Below are 24611 nucleotides of genomic sequence, written 5' to 3'. Positions count from 1 at the left end.
TGAAAAGAAATATCTAGACAAGCCAGAAGCTTTTGGATACAAGTGCGGTGGAACTGATGAAGTCAAAATTGTACCCTTTGACCCCAATCACCAAAGGTTTGTTTGGAGAACAAAAGGAGCAGCGTTTGATGAAAAAAGAACTTGTCAACTGTTAAACAATGGATTTATTATGCATTGGGGTTGGTTTGGCAGTCAGTGGCACAGGAAACATTGTATGTGTACAGTAAAGAATGGATTCCACTAAATATCAGCAAATTCTGGAAAGCCAATATGAAACAGTCAACCAAGGAGCTGAAGCTGAAAAGAGGATGACTTTTACAACAAGACAATGATCCTAAACATACCTCAAAAGTCACCATGAGCTGCAGTACTTGAAGAAAAGCAAACTGATGGTTGTGGAACGGCCATCACATTCTACTCATTGAAAATCTGTGGTTAGATCTTAAACATTGCAAAATGGCCCAAGAATATCTCACAATTAGATGGATCATCAAGGAAATGGGCAACAATCCCCACAGTTAGAAATGGAAGACTCTCAGCTGGATACAATAAACATTTATAAGCTGTGATCTGTGCCAAAGGAGCAGAACCGCCATCAGAAATCGCAGGGCCCCATACAACAAAATATCCTGGGCCCCCTATTGGTGGTCAGGGCCCCCTATTTAAAAATATTGGTGGCTAGGACCACACATGAGAAAAAAAATATATGTTTTTTAAGACACTGATTCCAACTGTATCCTACTTTTCACATGTAAAATGAAAACAATTTGATGTAGCCTAAAGCCAACCCTGGTAACTACAGTCTTTGGAAGGGCAGAATGTATTGTCAATAAGGAAATTACTTTTTCCTTGTGTATCTGTCTGTGTGCACTAACAATACTTTGGAACTGAACAAAGCATCACTAAGGGTGCGTTGTGGAAAAATGTAGATAAAAGCACATATCTGACTTGTTTTCAAAGAGTTTACAGCTTTTGTTGTGATTCTGCAGTTTTGTAATTTAACAACTGCTAGACGTTTGGAGGTTGAATATCCCTTCACTTAAAAACAAGGTTCCTATTTTCTTATGATGCCAGGGGCCCTCACATCTCTAACTTCTGCTTGTTATCAGGCCAGCCAGTCTAATAGTGTTAGTATAGTACATGTTATCAGTATGCTTATAACATGAAAAAAATAATCCTACAAAATCCAATAAAAATATATTTATTATACTGGTATCGTTTTAGTGTTCAAGCAATTATTCATTACTTCATAGACATTCACTCCATACACCATTTTTGGAATAGTTTCTGTTCACTTATCGGTTTTCCTAGCTTCAACCAATAGGAGAGTATCAAGAGCAAATGACTCCACTTCTTCATTATCTCCTGTAATTGCTTTGTGAGGCATCGCTGCAGAGGTGCAGTTATTCTATAATTGATATGAATCCAATCTGTGTCCCAAAATTGAGGCCATCTCGCACATGGGAGAAAAACTTGTCTGGGTGGCAGGAGGTGCAGAGAGTGACATTCTGGCTTTTGTCTGTAACTGTATCATCTTGAATGTTCTGCGGCAGGATCCCCCCACGTTCAAGAAGAATTCTAAAGCAAAAAGAAAGCAGCTATGATATACACCAAATGTATGCACACCAAATGTATTTCCTAAAACTTTTGTTTCACGAGATTTCCCTTTTTGATCACACAAATGATTAAGGTTAAAACAATTTGCCTGCACTGAAAACAGTCAGATTTTGTTCCACTGCAATTTTTTATTAGTAGTTGACCTCAAACTGCATTATAAATGTATTACATTTTTGGTTCTTTCCACTATCCTAAGAAAGGATTCATACTGTACTTAGGGGGTTATTTATTTTTCAGAGGGTAGTTTTCAGTGAAAACTCAAATTTTTGTTTTTAAAAAAAAAATAGAATTTTTCAGGGTTTTATAAGAACACTCAAATTTTTCAAGATTTATTATACCCCGAAGCGGGAAATAGGCTGAATACCTGGAATAGCTTGAATTTTTTAATACCAAAAAAAAGTCAATGGCAGAGGTCCCTTGGACCATTTGAAGATGTTAATAGCCTTCATGATGTTGGGGTTTTCATCTTTAAGTTTTTGGGGTTTTAACCCTAAATTCGCTGATTCAAGTTTTTTCCCTATAATAAAGTCCTTTTTTACTTCCCAAAAACATTATAAACTACTGTAAATATTCTAAATGTAGTTCTGTACAAGAGAAAAGACCAGCATTCCAAACATATTGGACAGTCTTGTTAAAGGTCTTATTTAAAAGAACAACACCAAAAATTATCTGCTGTGTATCCTTAAATGGCTGCCACCCTACACAGCAGTTTCTTTATATAAACTAGTTAGTGTTGTGTTATGTTTCTGAAGCAAACACACCCATTTTACCAATGTAGGGCAACACTACATTATATTTTCATTATTTTAAAACACTTTTTATGGTGTTACTGTTCCTTTAAAGGGCAATATTGCACATTGTGGGAGTAACAACGGTGCTCTAAACATATGTAAAGTAAAAAATGTTTCCTCTAAGCAACACTTCATGTCTGTATGCCAGCTGCAGATCTTAGTCACAGTGCATCCTTATAACTGTTAATGCCAAGTCACTATTATCACATATACCACTTGTTTTTCAAGTGCAAATCTAGTCTTCCAGGTCTTTGCTAAAAGAAGCAGCAGTCAGCTTGGGTAGCCAGTAATAGAGGTTCATACATACTATATAATGTGCCTGCATAAATAATTACACTATTACACTATAAAGTTTAAAAAACAGTAAACATCAAACTATCCCTAGGGTTGCTTGCTCATGAAAAAATACTGTTGTGACCTTGAAACATTGATGTAATAAAGCAAATTTGAGCAAGAAATCCCACAAATGCAGTGACATTTAGGGAGGTATTCATCAAAGGGCGAGTTTTTAAAAAAACTTGAATCAATGCAATCAGGGGGAAAATTTGAATATGCAAATCGATCGAGTTATTGGTAAAAAACCCCCAAAATAGCTTGAAATTATTGAGTTTTCGAGCGCAAAACAAAATGGAAAATCATGAAGGCTAAAAACATCTTCAAATGGTTCAAAGGACCTCTGCCATTGACTTCTAGACCGATTTTAGCTGGAGTATTTTTTAATTCGAGCTTTTTGCAGCTTTGGGTCATAATAAACCTAGAAAAAAACCTCCTGAAAAATTTGAGTTTTTACTGAATCTACTGTATGCTTGAAAAACTCAAATTTTTTGGGAAAAGCACAACTCGACCGTTGACAAATAACCCCCTTACTGTTATTTAGTATTTTAAATACTAAGCCTTAAACGGATTCTGTTATGATTTTTATGGTGTCGTTTTTATTTCTCTATTACACTGTTTACACTGCAAACAATTCACTCTGCCATGTAAATTTAATTCCTGAATCAACAAGTATATATTTTTGTAGTTGTAATATTGGTGTGTAGGCAGCCATCTCAAGTCATTTTGCCTGGTCATGTGCTTTCAGAAAGAGCCAGTGCTGCACTATGGAACTGCTTTCTGATAGGCTATTGCTTCTCCTACTCAATGTGAACTGAAGGAGTTGCAGTGGGACCTGGAATTTTACAACTGAGTGCTGTTTTTATATCTACCAGGCAGCTGTTAATCTGGTTACCTTCCCATTATTCTGTTGTTAGGCTTCTGGGGGGAGGGGGGAAGGGAGGGAGTGATATCACTCCAACTTGCAGCGCATCAGTAAAGAGTCACTGATGTTTATCAGAGCACACGTCACATGACTGGGGGCACCTGGGAAACTGAGAATATGTCTAGCCCCATGTCAGATTTCCAAATTAAACGAATTTGCTCTTTTGAAAAATGGATTTCAGTTCAGAAGTTTGCTGCAGCAGCACTATTAACGAATGAATTTAATGCCTTTTTAGTATTAAATATCCATTCCCCTTCAGACCATAATATACAGAAACCAATTACTCTCAGTCTCTACCCATGATCTGCTGCTTTTTCTCCAGGCCTTTTTGTATAGGAAACTCACTAATCTGTCTTATATAGATCTGTCCTGTTTGATCCAGTATAAAAGTCAATGAGTATGTTTCCAAATGCAGTGTGGAACAATACGAATATTCCTGTGTCTGTTTTTCTTTACTAAATAGCATCACAAATGTTTTTTTTCAGGCCAATAAAATACTGGCAACACTACTGAAGGTAATGAAGACTCAGAAGTTCATCCACAATCAATAACTTATCTCTACTATATTTCTTGTTGATAACCTCTTGCAGGTTGCTACTGGAAGTCATTTTATACTAAGTAATTCATATTGTAGATAAGCTCAAAAAGGCTCACTGTCTGACAATAGCAGGCAGATGGCCTGATAAATTTGCCAACATATTATAGTTTTATTATTATTATTATTATTATTATTATTATGATATGTTTCCCACTGCTGCTTAATTTATATTACCCAATGCTTCCTTATCAGCTTGTGGAGGAGCACACTGCATGGTTCTACCATAACATTGTCTTTGCATGCTTTTAATAATGCCATAAAAATATTTGCCTGGTGCTTATACATTACCCATCTGATCCCCCATGTTCCTCTATGAGGGGGCTGCCATATCTGTGCTGCAGTAGTCCATTAGCATTAGAAACAATAACTGACAGTTTGAGAAGGGACAGTCAGGTTGGTAAATACTCAGGTTCAGGAACTTCAAGTAACAATTAGATCCAACTAAAAACAATCAGCATGACCTATAGGTGACTTTTAAAGGGGTTGCTCACCTTTGAATTCACTTTTAGAATGATGTCGGAAGTGATATTCTGAGACAATTTGCAGTTGGACTTAATTTATTTATAATTTGTGGCTTTTTGAGTTATTTTGTTTTCTATTCAGCAGATCTCCAGTTTGCAATTTCAGCAATCTGGTTGCTATGGTCCAAATTACCCTGGCATTTCTTCTTACAATCACCGGCGGGGAGGTCAGGAAGCGCAGGAGCTACTGGCTGTGGGGATCAGGTCTGGGCCAAGGGGGCCCACCGGGTTTTTTCCCAGTGTCCCACCACCCCAGTCCGACCCTGTTAATAGGTCGGTCACTTACTAAGATATAAATTATTATTAACAGTAAAATATTTGCCTCATTCTCCACAAATGTCCATAAAGGCCGTAATCACATGAATCATTTCCTAATGTATGAATCCTAAATGCTTCTCTCGATTTAAGGAGAAGTTCTTGACATTGTTTTTCCCTTGTTGTGTAAGAAAATATTGGAAGTGTGGATGTAGTGAGAGAGAGAAAAAAACGCAAAACAGTTGCTACCTGCTTAACATACTGTGAATGAATAATTTGTATTTAATGGAGCAGAACTTCCAGCTAGGTCACATGTGACAGCAATAACATTGTATAATACATTTACACCCCGGGCTCCTGGTGGTAACATTGGTTACATATTAATTGTACATTTTGTACTAGCAAGTAATTATGCTCTTTTGTGTCACAGATACTTTTAATGCTTAATCACTAACACCACAACTAAGCAGCAGGTGGCCAAAAAAAATACCTTTACCATACATTACAGTTCCAAGCTTGGTAACCAAAATAATAATTAAATCTCATTATGGATACTATATACATTACATACATATCTACGCTCATTACATACACATAAAGGAATTAGTAGCACAAAGTATGCGGTTATATAATTATAATTCTATTCTGCCAGGTACAAGGAAATAGGAATGTAACACCTGTAAATGAATAGCACCATGTGACTCACCTTGTTGTTCTTCTTATGTCAACATAGGGTTTTGGTGACTCGAACTCACGAACACACTGTGGGTCAATATCATGAAAGGCTTTGGCTTCTTCCTGTATTAGTGTAAAGCAGCAGGGACCAACAGAAGGACCCAGCACAACCAATATGTCCTCAACCCGACTTGTGTACTCAGACACCATTGCATTAATGGTGGCCATTGCAACTCCTAGTAAGGTCCCTTTCCAGCCTGGAGGAAAAGAGAACAGAATATAATGTAATACATATATTTTAGCAAATGATTAGTGCTGCCAAACTGAATATTCTGCCAAGGTGAAATGAACAGAAAAGGATTAAAAAAACTCACTGTTTTCAGTAGCAATAGCATTTACAAATAACTTTAAAACCACAGCAAAGTATTAATGAATGCATGTAAGAAAGTTGAATTTTCTTTCATGATGCTAGAGATCCATTTATTTAAATATAGTGAATAGTTCCAGGCCTTTTTAGCTGGCACACAGAAAAACAGATAATGGGGCTTATTAAAAAACTTCACACAGAGCAGAAAGATTTGCACAGTGAACATATTTGCCCTGTGTGTGTTGATATTTAATAGGCTGGGCAAGATTGGTGTAGTTATGTACAAACATAATAGCACATTTTTTATTCACGCAGCAATTGTCCTTAAAATTACAATAAGTTGAGGAACAAATTGACGGCACTTCTGGAAAAGATTTATTACTGCTGTATGTCCTGACGCGTTTCGGGAATTAATCCCTTAGTCATAGGGGATTGTCACCTTTCGTAATTTTTAGTATGTTTTAGAATGGCCAGTTCTAAGCAACTTTTCAATTGGTCTTCCATCTTTATTTTTTTTTTATGGTTTCTGAATTACAGTATTTGTCTTCTTCTTCTGACTCTTTTCAGCTTTCAAATGGGGGTCAATGACCCCCATCTAAAAAAACAAATGTTCTGTAAAGCTGGCCATACATGAAGAGATCCGCTAGTTTGGCGACATTGCCCTAGGGCCGAACTATCGGATTACAACGAGGAGCAATGGGCTCGACGGGTCGGTCAGCAGAAAAATGAAACCATCCCGATCTATATTGTAGCCAGATAACGATCGGGAAGACCCGTCAGAAGCCCCCATACAAGGGCAGATAAATTGCCGAATTGGTATAAAGGACCGATATCAGCAGCTTTATCTGCCACCTTTAGGGCTAGTCCACACGCCCATACAAAACTGTCGCCTGCGCCGGTCGCGGCGACTGGCGCGGCGCTTTGTCGCCGCGACCGCAAACGCGTGGCTATTTCCCCCCGTGTGGAATAGCCCTAAGGCTACAAATGTATTGTTATTGCTACTTTCTATTACTTCTCTTTCTATTCAGACCTCTCCTATTCCTATTCCAGTCTCTTATTCAAATCAATGCATGGTTGCTAGGACCCTAGGGAGATTGCTGAAATTGCAAACAGGAGAGCTGCTGAATAAAAAGCTAAATAACTCAAAGACCACAAATAATAAAAAATGAAATCCAATTGTAAATGGTCTCAGAATATCACTCTCTGCATCATACTAAAACTCAAAGGTGAACAACTCCTTTAAGGGCTTTTTAAATATAGCATAATTACAAATAGTGAAAGTAGAACCCCATTTTACATTTTTCAGGGGACCAGGAAAAAAAAAAGGTGTAATATCCCGTAAAATGTAAAATCAAGGAAATGTGTTATGCATAATATATAGGTGGGACCACAGAACAACAATGAGGGAAAACTTAAAATCAGGGGTTGTAAAATTGAGGTTCCACTGTTTTTAAGTGCACATTCAAGTTATGCCGTAACTTTGTTGGTGGAAAAAACTAAACAGTTTTTGCGAATTGCATATTTATATTTGGAATATTACCATCAACAGTGGCCATGCTCACACAAACATCCATCGCATTTGCAAGCCAGTTGCGAATATTCTAGACAATGAACATCTCATTGCAAAAATAGAAAAGGGGCGCAGCCGTGTAATATTTAATTGTTTAGGGAAAAACATCCAAAAAACTGCCAAATGAGAATAAAAATGCACTGCGTGAAGCTTGTAAATGGCCCCAACTGCTTGCTATTAGATGTTTCTTTGTGTGTAGTGGGATTGAAAGCAAGAGCCTGCACTGCCACCTAATGGAATATAGTTAGTGCTAGTGACACACTAAAACATAAGGTTTGCAGACTATAATTTAATATATTTGTTATATTTGTTTCTTTACTAAACTGTTTGTGCCTTTTCAAATATCCTACATTTGGGCAGATACTGGTGGTGCTTTATAGATAATTACTCATACCTGGTAGCTGAACACAATAAGTTATTTTAGTGTTTAGCAATATTGTATCGTATATGTCACTTTCAAAATGGAACCAACATTTTTTTTATGTTTTTGATATGTTTGAGACACAGGTTTGAGTGCAACTTAACACATGTATTTTATTCTTAGTTTGCACTTACACATTCACATTTGCTTTCATTGCAGCTTTGTTTTATTTCATATATTTCCATGCAGCATGCTGAATACATAGTATATTGCCCTAGCAGGGACACTGAATGGGCTCTGGATGTGGAGATAAAGGGTGTGTGAGGCACATGATCTGTTCCAGGGCTTTATGGAAAAAAACCCTCTCCACTCCCATTATATTTTGCTGAGTAATTCAGTCGCTCTGATAAAGGGTTAAACATTTCTGCATTATTCAGCAACTCCAGCCCCACTACTACTGGATATACCATGGGCTGGATGAATGCAGATCTGCCCTCCTTTGTTTCTCATTCCTGAAATATGTTCAAGTCAAGTCAATTCAAATGCAAACATTGCAATAATAACAATATAATACACAGAAGCCATGAATATCTTGTAAATTATATCCTTATAAACGGTGAGTTCTGATGTCATCAGTTATAAACAGTGACTTTATCCACTATATAGTAACTGTATGTAGTGCACACAGCATTGCAGAAGGGAGGAATGCTGGTGGCAGTGTTAGAACATATAATTCTTTATATTCCAGCGATAGTGTGAGAACTAATATGTTATCTTGCTCTAACACATGTCATAGGAAGGGAGTTTTCTACGTTCTAGCTCCCTGACTTCCTTATCAAGCAGGACACATTTGTGAATGTGTCTAGTGGAGGGAGTTGATATACTTTATATATTCAGTCACATAATAATACTGAATTGAATGTAACTTTACTCTTGGCTCTCTCAGCTAATAATCACCTGTTGATCTTTCTGGCAAAAAAAATGTCGTCAAAAACGAGACACCCAGCGCCGGTTCACGAATTTTTCGCCGTTTCGTGAATTTCGTGGGAAATTCACTAATTTTTCACCGTAATGGCGCAAATTCGCCCATAGCTACCAGTTTCAGCTAATTCAGCCTTTTACAGCAGAATTTGGATTAAGACGAATTCAAGTGCCTGGCCGGACCAAATCAACCCTTAATATCCCATGACTTTAGGAAATGTGTCCCCCCCTTCCATTCCAAGAATTGCAAATGCAAATTAGGGTTCAGATTTAATTCAGGATTTGTCTGAATTCCAAAAAAGCGGATTCAGAGCATTGACTAATGAAATGTTTTTCTATTGTTAAACAACAAATTTTGAGAATGTGAACTTCAGCCTGAATTTCAACTCCCAGCACCCCTTTCTAGTCTTAAGTGTGCTTATCCTCACTATTTCTAGTGTAATCTATCTGCGTATTTTCATCTTTTTCTAATCATTTGCAAATCATGTGACACTAATGTGAGAGCCTACCACAGCCACAAAGATAAGTCAGCACAATGGCTGCTTCTAGCATTAAACCAAATCCAACCAGATGGTGGTAGCTATGGATTGGCTGGTTTCAAGAACTGATTCAAATCACAACACACTTGAATTATGTACTAAAACAGAGATTAAGGGGTATATTTATCAAAAAAGTGAAGTTAGAGATCACCACAGTCCACCAGTGTGAAATATCGTCTCTCTTAATTCATTGCTATGGGAGTTTTAAAGGTGTATTTATTAAAGGGTGAAAGTGAAAGTTCACCCTTTGATAAATACGCCTTTAAAAATCCCATAGAAATGAATGGAGAGAGGCGGAACTTCACTCTAGTGGACTGTGGTGATCTATAACTTCACTCTTTGATAAATATACCCCAATGTGTCTGTGTATAGCCAGCCAATCATTAACCAATGTAGCAGACATATGGATCCATAGATATATATAATACCTGAATGAGCTGCACCACAGGCTTTATGGACAGGGTCACAGAACAGAATTGGGATACAGTCTGCCCCCGGGGCTGCAATTGTGACTCCTTTCTTGTTAGTGACAACTGCATCGTAGCTGTCAGGTTCACTTTTACCCATGATCCAAACATCACTGGCATGATCAACCTACAGTTAAAGAGGAAGAAAACTGATATGTAGCATGGTTTAATTAAACTAATTGAACCTTTTCCTTTTAAATAATTATGTGTAACATTAATAAGGTACATTTTCATGGATTTTCCCTGTGTTACCTGCCACAGATAGAAGTACCCAAAGAGAATGTTTAAGCTGAAGTTATATGGTAGGTCCCATGTACAAAGCAGGATGGAATGGTCTGTGCACACAAATTAATACTGCTATTCTGATACCTGTTTATGGCATATTACATTTTACACAAAAACATAATGATTCCAAAAAGAATAAGCTGCAGGTTGCAGATCTAGTTTACTATGGGATATGTTTATCAAAGAGCAAAGTTAGAGATCACCACAGTCAGTTATAGTGAAATTCCGCCACTCTCCATTCATTTCTATGGCATTTTTAAAGGCGTATGTTTTAAAGGGTAAACGTTCACTTCCACTCATTGATAAATACTCTTTTAAAAATGAATGGAGAGTGGCGGAATTTCACTTTAGCTGACTGTGGCGATCTCTAACTTCGCTCTTTGATAAATATACCCCTATAAGACTTTTGGGGGAATGTAATAAAAGTCGGTAACGGAAAAAATATTCGCAATGCGAAAAGTTTTGCCTTTGTGCGAACAAATTTTGCTTTGTTTGAAATTAATATAGATTTGCGAACCCGGAAACTGTTTAGCGATCTCTTCCGACAGTAGAAGAAAGTTTGCGAATCTATAGTTTGCGCCAGTGCACAGTGAGGGGCCGATTCATCAAGCTCGAGTGAAGGATTCGAAGTAAAAAAACTTCGAATTTAGAAGTTTTTTTTGGGCTACTTCGACCATCGAATGGGCTACTTCGACCTTCAACTACGACTTCGAATCGAAGGATTCGAACTAAAAATCATTTGACTATTCGACCATTCGATAGTCGAAGTACTGTCTCTTTAAAAAAAAATTCGACCCCCTAGTTCGGCAGCTAAAAGCTACCGAAGTCAATGTTAGCCTATGGGGAAGGTCCCCATAGGCTTGCCTAAGTTTTTTTTGATCGAAGGATATTCCTTCGATCGTTGGATTTAAATCCTTCGAATCGTTTTGCCTTTGTGCAAACAAATTTTGCTTTGTTTGAAATTAATATAGATTTGCGAACCCGGAAACTGTTTAGCGATCTCTTCCGACAGTAGAAGAAAGTTTGCGAATCTATAGTTTGCGCCAGTGCACAGTGAGGGGCCGATTCATCAAGCTCGAGTGAAGGATTCGAAGTAAAACAACTTCGAATTTCGAAGTTTTTTTTGGGCTACTTCGACCATCGAATGGGCTACTTCGACCTTCAACTACGACTTCGAATCGAAGGATTCTAACTAAAAATCATTTGACTATTCGACCATTCGATAGTCGAAGTACTGTCTCTTTAAAAAAAAATTCGACCCCCTAGTTCGGCAGCTAAAAGCTACCGAAGTCAATGTTAGCCTATGGGGAAGGTCCCCATAGGCTTGCCTAAGTTTTTTTTGATCGAAGGATATTCCTTCGATCGTTGGATTTAAATCCTTCGAATCGTTTTGCCTTTGTGCGAACAAATTTTGCTTTGTTTGAAATTAATATAGATTTGCGAACCCGGAAACTGTTTAGCGATCTCTTCCGACAGTAGAAGAAAGTTTGCGAATCTATAGTTTGCGCCAGTGCACAGTGAGGGGCCGATTCATCAAGCTCGAGTGAAGGATTCGAAGTAAAACAACTTCGAATTTCGAAGTTTTTTTGGGCTACTTCGACCATCGAATGGGCTACTTCGACCTTCAACTACGACTTCGAATCGAAGGATTCTAACTAAAAATCATTTGACTATTCGACCATTCGATAGTCGAAGTACTGTCTCTTTAAAAAAAAATTCGACCCCCTAGTTCGGCAGCTAAAAGCTACCGAAGTCAATGTTAGCCTATGGGGAAGGTCCCCATAGGCTTGCCTAAGTTTTTTTTGATCGAAGGATATTCCTTCGATCGTTGGATTTAAATCCTTCGAATCGTTCGATTCGAAGGATTTAATCGTTCGATCGAAGGAATAATCCTTCGATCGTAGGATCGCAGAATTTGCGCTAAATCCTTCGACTTAGATATTCGAAGTCGAAGGATTTCAATTCCTAGTCGAATATTGAGGGTTAATTAACCCTCGATATTCGACCCTTAATGAATCGGCCCCTGAATGTAATAAAACTTTTTACTGAAAAAGTTCTTATGTTTGTTTCAGAAGACCTTCAAGCTCTTATTAAAAGTGGGCAATGAGCAATTAAAATTCGCAATGCAATAACAGTTTAAGGAATTACATTACGAAATTAGAATTTATATTTCATTTCTATATCTGCTAAGGGTGTGCCCATGCCAGACAGATGTCTAATCCTAAAGTGTTTGCATGTAGTGCAACCAGAATTTCCTAGTTCCCCAAGTCCCCCACCTTGCGGAAGAGGATTGGTTTACTCTTACACATTTTAAACTGCTAATTATTAAAAAGCCAGGCCAGAATTTAGGGGCAACACACCATGGCCTACAGATGATATCTGGTAATTATACATCAGCGCATCAACTAGTAATAGGGTTGCCATCTTTTCTTTTTTCCCTATTAATAACATTGGGAACAACCATAGTTTTTCCTGGCCTGGCCGGTAACATGCCAACCAGGTGGCAACCCTAGCTAGTAAGGCAAGTAATTCTGATTCATTGGTGAATACAGCAATGTAGATAAAAATCCCAGTGATGATACTGAGCATTTATAGGGAACACAACCTTTCTAGGAAGGCCAGACAACCAGCTTTTGAGTCCTCCATCCTCTGCCACCTTAAGTAGGACATTAATTTTCCTTCTTTTTGCAGAAAGCAAGTTCATTTGGTTTACACATGCTTTTCCAGCAAAACTAAAAATGATTACGGATTTCATCACATTTATAGTGGTATTTGACAAATATTCATTATTTTATATATTTTATCATAAGACATGTTTGATCTAGGTTAAATCTTCAACCTTTAGAAGTTACAACGTCGGTATCAAAAGCCCATCCTTACAGATGTTTCAATGGAAATATGGCATGGTTTTGATTATTTACTCTAGCAGGGCCCAAGAGTAGGAGCCAATAAAGTAATTTTACCTTCACAGAGGAATAGGTCTTTGGATCAAACCCAGCAACTTTTCCTAAACGACGGAAATTCTCTGCAACCACCTCCCTGGGGTCTCTCCTCTTGGAGCTGCTAAAGAGATTTAAGGAACTGAGTGTGGGTACGTATGAGATGCCACCTGCTCTTGTAGTAAAGCCATGCAGAAAGGTAGTCTCTACAAAGAAAGAAAATACATTTGTACAGGTCTCAATTAACTTTCCTGTAAGGGATGTAAAATACACCAATAACTGGGGCTATAGTGTTTATCTTTTGACATCACAAACAGTAACATAGTATGTTAGGTTGAAAAAAGACCCATATCCATCAAGTTCAACCTTTTAAGTCTATATATAACCTGCCTAACTGCTAATTGATCCAGAGGAAGGCAGAAAAAAACATCTGAAGCCTCTCAAATCTGCCTCAGTGGGGGAAAAATTCCTTCCTGCCTCCAAGATGCAGAGTCCCTGGATCAACATACTATATACGATGGGCTATTCTGTGTCACATACTCTGTGAAGCCTTGTTCTAATGTTAAAGGGGTGGTTCCCCTTTTAGTTATCATTTAGCATGCTATAGAATGGATAATTCTCACCAACTTTTTAAGTGGACTTTATTTTTTTTTTTTATTTTTTTTTTCTTATAGTTTTGTATTATTCTTCTACCTCTTTTCAGCTTTCATAGATTGCTCAATTTGCAAAATGGAAAGCTGCTGAATTAAAAGCAAAATAGCCACAAATAATAAAAAAAATTAAAACCAGTTACAAATTGTCTCAGATTATTACTGTTTACATCATACTAAAAAGTTAATTTAAAGGTGGACAACCTCTTTAAACTTTTACATTCTGCAGTCTGCTTCGCAGAAGGCTATTCAGCCTATTGCCTTACACTCACACTTTCATTAATGATCTAGTGTTCTTCTAACAATAATACCTGTACTGCAGAACATATTTGGGATCTTTGGTCTTTCCTTTTTTAAATTCATATTACTCACATGTCTTGCTTTGGAGCACCATCTAGTGGTGCAGACTAGTCAAGCAGCCGAAATGTAAAAACTTGAGATTTTCTGTATTAGGCAGTCTGCCTGTACTGCGGAGCACCATCTTTTCTTAAAGCAAATAATACATTTTAACATAACAAAAGCATGAATTTTATGATAGTTTACTGTAGTTAACATCAAGTATAAGGCATGGTCTGTATTATTACAGATTCATTAATTATTTATATAGAAGACACTATGGGCAATAGAATGTCTCTATTTTAGAACTCTCTGGATAACAGGTTTCCAAATTCCAAACTTGTATGGGAGCCGTGCTTTCTATAGATTTGTAAGATGGGCATCCCATTTCAGGTTGGCCTTTTCTAGCTTCCTAAAGTGGGCCACACACAGTGACCATGCTATCCAAACCACCAGCCATTTGCAACTAAATTAATTTGATCCTGGGTCTGTGGTTTGGAAAACAGATCTCGGAATTCATTAGAAAACCAGTAATAAGAATTCTTATTACCTGACTCTGTTCATATTTCCTGACATCATGTTAGAATGTATTTTGGGGAAGAAAGCTACCACTATTTGTGATGTTTGCAAGTTCTGTCAGAAGTTAACAGTTTGTGTGCTATTTTTACCCAATTATCACTAGTGCATTAATGTTTCGAAAAAAACCCAGCAGCACACTGTTAAATTTGCAAAAGTGCTCAAATGCAGTTTTTTTAGCCAATAACATACAAAAAGGCAACGTTTCGAGCCCACCAGGCCCTTTATCAAGCCCTGTGTTACACCATCAACAATCTTTTTAAAGTGAGGAAATGGAGGAAATTTACATATTAAATTCTGACCATTCAATCCCAGTAATTTAAAGTCTTAATGTGTAAAACAGTGTTAATAAAAAGTTAAGATCAAAATTGCTCCAAACACAAAATAAATAGTCCAGCATGGATCCCAAAAAGTGGATTCTTCAATTGAGTCCATTAATTTTCAAAACGTCCATTAGTGATAACAAAACCTCGTAGTTTGAAGCTTAAATCAGTTTAAAACTTACAACAATTATTAAACACTGATAATGTGTAGTGATGGGCTAATTTGCGCCGTTTCGCCGAAAAATTAGTTTTTGACGCCGGCGCCCATTTATTTTACGCCGTCGCCTGTTTTTTACACCGGCGTCGGCGTCGGCGAAAAAAATGTATTTTCTTGGGCGTTTCGCGAATTTATTTGCCGCGAATTCGCACCTGGCGAATAAATTCGCCCATCACTAATAAGGTGATTTTGCATACCTGAGACGTGCATTAGTGCGGAGTATCAATTGGTCTGTATGCCTACTTTTTAATATTTATGCTGAATAAAGAGTGATTTTTTAACTTTGAGAGAATGATTTGGAATATATCTTTGGATTTTTGACTTGGTGCCCTTTTGAGTTGGGGGCTATATTCCAGTATCTTTTGGCCCTTTTTCGACAGGCCTTTATAGACTGCAGCAGCTGAGTAATAATTGTTTTTTTTTGGATTAATGCATTAATGTTATCTTCCCTTACTGGGAGCAGCCCATGGGCTAATAGTCTAAAACTGCCAAGGTCAGGAGTATTGAACAAAGTATCCATATTTAGATGGACCATGGTAGGGTAAAAGTAAACAAACAGTCAGAGAAGAGATCTGGTTGTTTTTATGATTATAGTCACAATGGCAAGACAAGCAGAAAGGAGGAAATTGAACTATGGCTCAATGGGGACACAGAAAAGGATGAAGGTGATACTAATGCATGGAGGCTGGAGCACAAAAAAAAAAAAAGAAAAGTTTCATTCATGGGGGTTGGGTGAAAAGCAATAGAAGATATCTGGCTCTTTCTTATGATTATGGACACAATGGTGAGACAAGCAGAAAGGAGGAAATGGAACTATGGCACAAAGGGGAAAGAGAAAAGGTTGAAGGTGATACTAATAAATGGACCACGGTGGGGTAAAAGTAAACAAACAGTCAGAGAAGATATCTGGTTGTTCTTATGATTATGGACACAATGGTGAGACAAGCAGAAAAGGAGTAAGTGGAACTATAACACAGAGGGGAAAGAGAAAAGGTTGAGAGTGTTACTAATGTATAGAGGTTGGGGCCAAAAAAAAGAAATGTTTCATACGTAGGGGCTGGGAGAAAAGCAAATAAAAATTGGAAGGTGAGAAAGTAGGATAAATGGATCAATAGGAAAAAAGGAAAGACGTGTCAAGACTGAGAGTGAGCAAAGGAAGAGAAAGAAGACACTAAATCAGAATGCATTCCCAGGCCCTCCCATAGATCCACTGGAAACAACAAATGAGGAACGGGCACATAGAGTTGAATGCAAAAGGGGATTGATCCCTACGTGTTTAATGTGTCAAGCAATACAAGGGAACTCAAGGGAAAAGAGGACTTACCTGGAATAAGGTATGATTTAAGAATAACAATATCCCCTTTCAGAGATGGCAATGTTTCCAGATGTGTTTGGATGCTTCTTACAGTTATTTCTCTCAAATTCCCACAAGATATATCATCTCCGACTTGTTTTTTGCCATGTTTGCAATTTAAACTGTTCTTTTCTGTTTGTATTTCAAATGGATAAAAGGTAAACTTGTATATGTCAGTAAACAAACACTCTACAAATATGTCCATTTGCACTCTTCTGTTCTTGGGCATGATAACAAGAATTTGATTCAAGTTTAAAGCATCTATATCTTGTTTGATGGAATACAGGATAGCAGCCATACTGGAGTCACGCACAATTTTATATCCATTTGTTAGACCCTTCAGATACTGGATAGAAGTGCCGGGGAAAAGGTTTTGAGCTTCGTTTGAGCATGGTGAATCACAAAAGCACATTAGATAAGTAAATGGAATATTTCTGTTGTAATGTTTTTCAGAGATGCCCAAAACATGTTTAATAGGTTCTGTATAGTTATTGTTGTATTCGAGATATCCTGGATCAAACAAGTCAACAAGAACAACTTCTGCTGTGCTCATTTCTTTAATCTTTCTAGGAAATAAAAATAAAACACAGTTTTGGTATCAAGAAAACCATTCAGCCAAGCAATAGAGGAAAAGTGTCTTGAAACATAAGGGCACTGATGCAAAGCAGTATTCTATCAGCATACACAGAGATCTGGGATTAATTGCGCCTTTGCATATCCCTTGAGAGAAATTTCACATAACTTAACTTGAAGTTTTATACATAAAATATATCCCTTTGTTTCATTTTAAACATCCCATATTTTATATAATGAACCATCTTGGATTTTGTTAGAGGTGGCCGTTTGCTCTGGACTGCATGTGAGAAGCTAAACTGAAGTGTTGTTGCAAACCATGAACTGAAAACTAGAGTGCAAAATTACAAATTGCACTGGTTTCTGACCTGCCATATAATAAAAAACTGAATTAATTACTTATGTGCTGTGTATTGTGGGTGGGTTCCAGGCCAGGTGACTGACAGCTGCACAGATCAATAGAAAAAAAGATGGGGAGTTACTGGAGGCATCTATGGAGGCACAAATCTTCATTGTTAAATGGCTGTGGTTGCCTTGAACTGTTACAGAAGTCTAAAACATAGTGTGCAGCATTTCTACCATAAATGTTTGCTTTAGCTGTATTTTTCCTTTAAAGTCTCTGCTGGCCATGATAGGAGCTACGACAGTACTACTAAATACAACTGGATCAAGGCCAGCCCTCTTCTCCAGCTTTTAAAAATAATAGATACAGGGTAAGTCATTGGTTACCAGACTGTGGGACTCTGAGAGGTGCTTAATTAGAAGGCTAATTTGGGGTGAGATTTAGGACGGAAGCATATTTGTTCTCCTAAATACATCTAGAAGCCCAGCTAGAAGCTCAGTTATGGTGAAATTTGGGATAAACATGAATTTGCTGTGCTAAATAATCTTGGAAGAATAGCTGAATGGTTGATGCACAAATTTTTATGGTCGATGAATGATGAATGGTTGATGCACAAACCTTTAAAGAGGACCCTGTCTTCCAAAAGGACTTGAACCAAAAAAAAATCCGAAAGCCACTGGGAAACACTTTCACAAGAAACTCACAAGGACAGAGAACAAAACGGTACTGCCACACTGTTGATTTGAGAAATGTTGTTAAATGGATTGGTGTTTTTTTTTTGCCACTTCCCAGTGATTTGAAATGTTACCTTTGTGGTCCTTTGAAGACTTACTCCCTTTGACTGGGAGAGTATTCGTTTTGTATGTGCTTTCCCATCTCTCCATTTGTACTACTGTATGTAACTTTCAGAGAGCAGTATATAACCCTAACATAAGCCATAATGAATCTTATATTTTATATCAACCTCTGCTGTACAGGAAAGTACTTTCATTCTAAGTAGAATTATAGAATTCTATTAGTAAGGGTCACAGACACAGATTGGTCTATAGCATCTTCATTGGAAATCTCAGCATTTCTTCCTCGTGTATTACTCAGGCCTGTAGGTTTAAATGTTTGAGTTTAAGATTCTGGACATACCATTTTAGGCAGATGTGTGGCAAATGTGAAGAGGACCCTAAATGCATATATCATTTCTATGGAGCTGCTGCTACTCATACTGCCCTATTTTGTAAACTAGATATGAACTCCTGTCCATTGCTATGCATAAGAATTCAGTGTTTACTTACTGTCACTATAGGTCCACTTTATTGAGCAAAATCAGGCCATAGAGATGCCATATTCTAGACATTTCTAACTTAATCTATTCAATGTTCTCCCCATTCTGCAGAGGTTCAAGAATACAAGAGAAGCAGTAGATCACAGCAATTTACAGAAGTGTTATTTCTCTTGCTCTTTGGACCAGCACCTGATGATTATTAAAAGGCTTTAAGATCATTGGGCTTGCTGAATACACCTCTCCCTGCTTCCTGTATCACGTAGAGCAGATGCCTAAGTCTGTACACTTTCATTTCCCACAATAGAACAGAACACAATTGTTTACTTTTTCCATTTATAATACAGGAATCACATTACAGTCCATGGCTGTCTACAGAGCTGAACAATATCTGTCTGGATTACAAACCAAAAACTGGCACAGTTTGTTCAGATACAGTTTGTATAACCCATAATAGGGATATCCAAATACTGAATTCCCGCAAAAGATTTGACCTAATGTGGAATAGAATATGAACCCTAATGAGATTTACAATTTGAGTAAAATAAAAAAAATTGCATCTGTAAACAAAATATATTGTTTTCAATTGTCCAGAGCTTTAGTCACATTATTAAGTGTTCATATGATTAGCCAAAATGCATTGGTGAGTAGAGCAAGCTGATTATAATTGCAGTGCAGGTTACAATCTTGTAAAATACATGGACCTACTGTATGCAGCCACCCACACAAGAAATTGTGCTGATTTAATGATTGTGGGGCTAGTTATACAGTGGGCCTATGGAGACTTGTCAGATGAAAGACTGCATTCAAGGCCCGAATGTCGGGTGATGGTCCTCGCCTAACAGGATTTTCAAACCATCCAAATCCCTATTTTCAGACAGATATCAGTTAAGGTGGCCATAGACACACAGATAATATCGTACGAAACGAATTTTCGTCCGATATTCGTTGCGTGTATGGTGGAAAAAGAGCCGACCGATATCGGCAGAAGACTTGGATATCGGTCGGCTCGTCGATCGGGCTGGACGGAAAATTTTGATCGGGTGCCTTTGAAGGGACCCAAACATCGCCCATTGTTAGTGCTGAATCGTCAGATACAGGTAGAATTCTATTGTTTCTTCCCGTATATCTACCTGTATATCTGCCGATTGAGCTCTACACGTGTGTACTGAAACGAACGATCTTTCTTGGAAAGATCTTTTCCAAGAAAGATCGTAATTGTTACGTCTATGGCCACCTTTAGGCAGCCCCAGATGATGACCCCATACATGGGACAATAAGCTGTGACTCAGTCTGTAGGGTCTGAGGCAGCAACTTCTATTGGCCTGTGTATGACCAGCTGAACAAAAAATCTCTGACAGCACTTAATGTCCAGCACTGGAGAGCCATACATGGACTGATCTTTATAGAGGGCTTGAGCAATCTGCTGCAGACAGGTGTCTGAGAAAGCAAACATTTATTGTGATAAAGATCTGTCTGAAGCAGTACCTTATGGCTCAGGAATTGCCAAGGTGCGTAGACTGAGAAACCTTAATTCTATAGATGTCGGAAGTGCTTAGGGCAATGTTTCACATGGAGAATAATTGCCTGCTATAAATCTCCTCTTCAGCTGGCATCTAATTTCCTCCAAATGCATTTCTCACCAGCAATAAAGTGAATTGCTGCTGGTAAAACCCACGTGTCACTTAAATTTTCCGAAGTCACATGAAGTTGCCTCAAGAGGAAACTGCAGGCGATTTCGGAAGACGGAACCGACTCATGGGTTTTACCACCGGTGATTTCCGATCAGAAAAAGCATTTGGAGGAGATCTCATAACATGCGATTAATCTCCTTGTGGACCATTGCTTAGGGTGGTGGCACATGCTGCAGTTCGGGGAGATTAATCGCCTAGTAGAGATGTCGCGAACTGTTCGCCGGCGAACTTGTTCGCGCGAACATCGGGTGTTCGCGCTCGCCGGAAGTTCGCGAACGTCGCGCGACGTTCGCCATTTTGGGTTCGCCATTGTTGGCGCTTTTTTTTGCCCTCTCACCCCAGACCAGCAGGTACATGGCAGCCAATCAGGAAGCTCTCCCCTGGACCACTCCCCTTCCCTATAAAAACCGAAGCCCTGCAGCGTTTTTTCACTCTGCCTGTGTGTGCTGAAGAGATAGTGTAGGGAGAGAGCTGCTGCCTGTTAGTGATTTCAGGGACAGTTGAAAGTTTGCTGGCTAGTAATCGTTTTGATACTGCTCTGTTATTGGAGGGACAGAAGTCTGCAGGGGTTTGAGGGACATTTAAGCTTAGGTAGCTTTGCTGGCTAGTAATCTACCTTCTACTGCAGTGCTCTGTATGTAGCTGCAGTGGGCAGCTGTCCTGCTTCTGATCTCATCTGCTGACTGCTGCAATAACAGTAGTCCTTGTAAGGACTGCTTTTATTTATTTTTTTGTTGTTTTACTACTACTACTACTACTACTACTATAAGAGCCCAGTGCTATTAGTCTAGCAGTGTTGGGGAGTGGGACTGGTGTGCTAATCTGCTGCTCCTAGTAGTTCAGCAGCACCAACTTTAATTTTTTTTTTTTAATATTCATTTTTTTTTTATTTTACTTTTTTTTATTTTACTACCGCTGTAGTAGTGTATAAGTTGACCTTTTAAGCATTATTTGCCCTGTAGGCATTATTTGCACACTGTTTTCTTCAACCCGCCATCGAGCTGTGTGACCTTGTTCACATTCTGTCTAAATATCCATAATATTACCGTCTCCAGAAAAAACACCGGAGTCACTTTTTTCAAGCAGCCATAATATATTTTACGTAATCCGTATCCACCGCTGTAGTAGTGTATACGTTGGCCTTGTAGGCATTATTTGCACACTGTTTTCTTCAACCCGCCATCGAGCTGTGTGACCTTGTTCCCATTCTGTCTAAATATCCATAATATTACCGTCTCCAGAAAAACACCGGAGTCACTTTTTTCAAGCAGCATTCATATATTTTACGTAATCCGTATCCACCGCTGTAGTAGTGTATACGTTGGCCTTGTAGGCATTATTTGCACACTGTTTTCTTCAACCCGCCATCGAGCTGTGTGACCTTGTTCCCATTCTGTCTAAATATCCATAATATTACCGTCTCCAGAAAAAACACCGGAGTCACTTTTTTCAAGCAGCATTCATATATTTTACGTAATCCGTATCCACCGCTGTAGTAGTGTATACGTTGACCTTGTAGGCATTATTTGCACACTGTTTTCTTCAACCCGCCATCGAGCTGTGTGACCTTGTTCCCATTCTGTCTAAATATCCATAATATTACCGTCTCCAGAAAAAACACCGGAGTCACTTTTTTCAAGCAGCATTCATATATTTTACGTAATCCGTATCCACCGCTGTAGTAGTGTATACGTTGACCTTGTAGGCATTATTTGCACACTGTTTTCTTCAACCCGCCATCGAGCTGTGTGACCTTGTTCCCATTCTGTCTAAATATCCATAATATTACCGTCTCCAGAAAAAACACCGGAGTCACTTTTTTCAAGCAGCATTCATATATTTTACGTAATCCGTATCCACCGCTGTAGTAGTGTATACGTTGGCCTTGTAGGCATTATTTGCACACTGTTTTCTTCAACCCGCCATCGAGCTGTGTGACCTTGTTCCCATTCTGTCTAAATATCCATAATATTACCGTCTCCAGAAAAAACACCGGAGTCACTTTTTTCAAGCAGCATTCATATATTTACGTAATCCGTATCCACCGCTGTAGTAGTGTATACGTTGGCCTTGTAGGCATTATTTGCACAGTGTTTTCTTCAACCCGCCATCGAGCTGTGTGAGCTTGTTCACATTTTGTCTAAATATTGATAATATTATCGTCTCTAGAAAAACCACTTGAGTTACTTTTTTTCAAGCAGCATTCATATATTTTACGTAATCCGTATCCACCGCTGTAGTAGTGTATACGTTGACCTTGTAGGCATTATTTGCACACTGTTTTCTTCAACCCGCCATCGAGCTGTGTGAGCTTGTTCACATTTTGTCTAAATATTGATAATATTATCGTCTCTAGAAAAACCACTTGAGTTACTTTTTTTCAAGCAGCATTCATATATTTTACGTAATCCGTATCCACCGCTGTAGTAGTGTATACGTTGACCTTGTAGGCATTATTTGCACACTGTTTTCTTCAACCCGCCATCGAGCTGTGTGACCTTGTTCACATTTTGTCTAAATATTGATAATATTATCGTCTCTAGAAAAACCACTTCAGTTACTTTTTTTCAAGCAGCATTCATATATTTTACGTAATCCGTATCCACCGCTGTAGTAGTGTATACGTTGACTTTGTAGGCATTATTTGCACAGTGTTTTCTTCAACCCGCCATCTAGCTGTGTGTATTATCGTTTCCAGAAAAACCAACTGAGTTTTTGTTGTTGTTGTTGTTTTTTTAAAAATAATGCCAGGCAAAGGCAGGCCGCCACGCAGAGGCCGTGCTAGGGGCCGTGCTGCTATGCAATCCTGTGGCCCTAGCAAATTGCCCAGTTTTAAAAAGCCAATGACCCTGAACTCCCAAAATGCTGAAGAGGTAGTTGACTGGCTTACACAGCACACCCCATCCTCTACCGTTTCTAACTTTACCACAACATCCTCCTCATCCTCCACTGCTATGGCCACCCCACGTAACACTTCCTCCACCACCGGTGCCCCTTCTTCACTGGGGTCAGAGGAGTTATTTTCCAATGAGTTTCTTGAACTGAGTAATGCGCAACCATTATTGCCAGAAGAAGATGAAGGAGATGAGGACCTTACACCAGATTTAATTCTGGCAGAGAACACGATAGAGATGGACATAATGAGTGATGAGGAGGAGGTCCCCGCTGCTGCTTCCTTCTGTGATGTGTCAGAAGAAATTGATGCATCTGAGGAGAATGATGATGAGGAGATTGATGTTTTTGTGGGTGCCTAGTAGAAGAGAGCAAGAGGAGGGTAGTTCAGATGGAGAGACGGAGAGTCAGAGAGGCAGTAGGAGAATAAGACTTAGAAGAAGCAGGGAGGACAGCCCGCAGGGATCAGCAGGGCAACAACATGTATCGGCACCTGTGTTCAGCCGGCCAACGCACCCGCCATTGCCGCCAATACCGCCAACTCCGCCAACTTCTACTGTTACCGCCAGATCGCACACTTCCAAAAAGTCAGCAGTGTGGGATTTTTTTAATGTGTGTGCCTCTGACAAAAGCATTGTAATTTGCAATGAGTGCAGTCAGAAACTGAGCCTTGGTAAGCCCAACAGCCACATAGGTACAACTTCTATGCGAAGGCACATGAGCGGCAAGCACAAAGCACTTTGGGAGCAACACCTCAAAGGCAACAGGCAAACTAAAAGCCACACTCCTTCTGGTCCAGCATCTTACTGCTCTACCTCTGCTCTCCTTGACCCGTCTGAACCACCCTCCACTCCGCCTTCCACCTTGACCACCTGTTCCCATTCCCAGTCATCTGCCACCAGCCAAGTTTCTGTGAAGGCCATGTTTGAGCGTAAGAAGCCAATGTCTGACTGTCACCCCCTTGCCCGGCGTCTGACAGCTGGCTTGTCTGCACTCTTAGCCCGCCAGCTTTTACCATACCAGCTGGTGGACTCTGAGGCCTTCCGCAAATTTGTAGCAATTGGGACACCGCAGTGGAAGGTACCCAGCCGCAATTTTTTTTCTAAAAAGGGAATACCACACCTGTACCAACATGTGCAGAGCCAAGTTACCGCAT

At 38.9% G+C, this 24611-nt stretch overlaps 1 protein-coding gene across 2 annotated transcripts in view; it reads right to left on the bottom strand.

Annotated features, from left to right (window-relative positions):
- Positions 1–1185: 1185 nt before the first annotated feature.
- Positions 1186–24611, bottom strand: part of lacc1.L (laccase (multicopper oxidoreductase) domain containing 1 L homeolog) — a 29134-nt gene continuing 5708 nt past the window's right edge. Inside the window, exons 2-6 of one of the 2 annotated variants that reach the window (XM_018245155.2) lie at positions 16651–17242; positions 13249–13430; positions 9962–10127; positions 5747–5972; positions 1186–1578 (exon numbers count right to left, since the gene is read on the bottom strand). In XM_018245155.2, the coding sequence (XP_018100644.1) occupies positions 1404–1578; positions 5747–5972; positions 9962–10127; positions 13249–13430; positions 16651–17242 (1341 nt within the window). In that variant the 3' untranslated portion in view covers positions 1186–1403. 2 annotated transcript variants of the gene reach the window in all.

Source organism: Xenopus laevis, chromosome 2L, assembly GCF_017654675.1.
Source record: "Xenopus laevis strain J_2021 chromosome 2L, Xenopus_laevis_v10.1, whole genome shotgun sequence".
Lineage (NCBI taxonomy): Eukaryota > Metazoa > Chordata > Amphibia > Anura > Pipidae > Xenopus > Xenopus laevis.
This window is presented reverse-complemented; position numbering and strand designations above follow the sequence as displayed.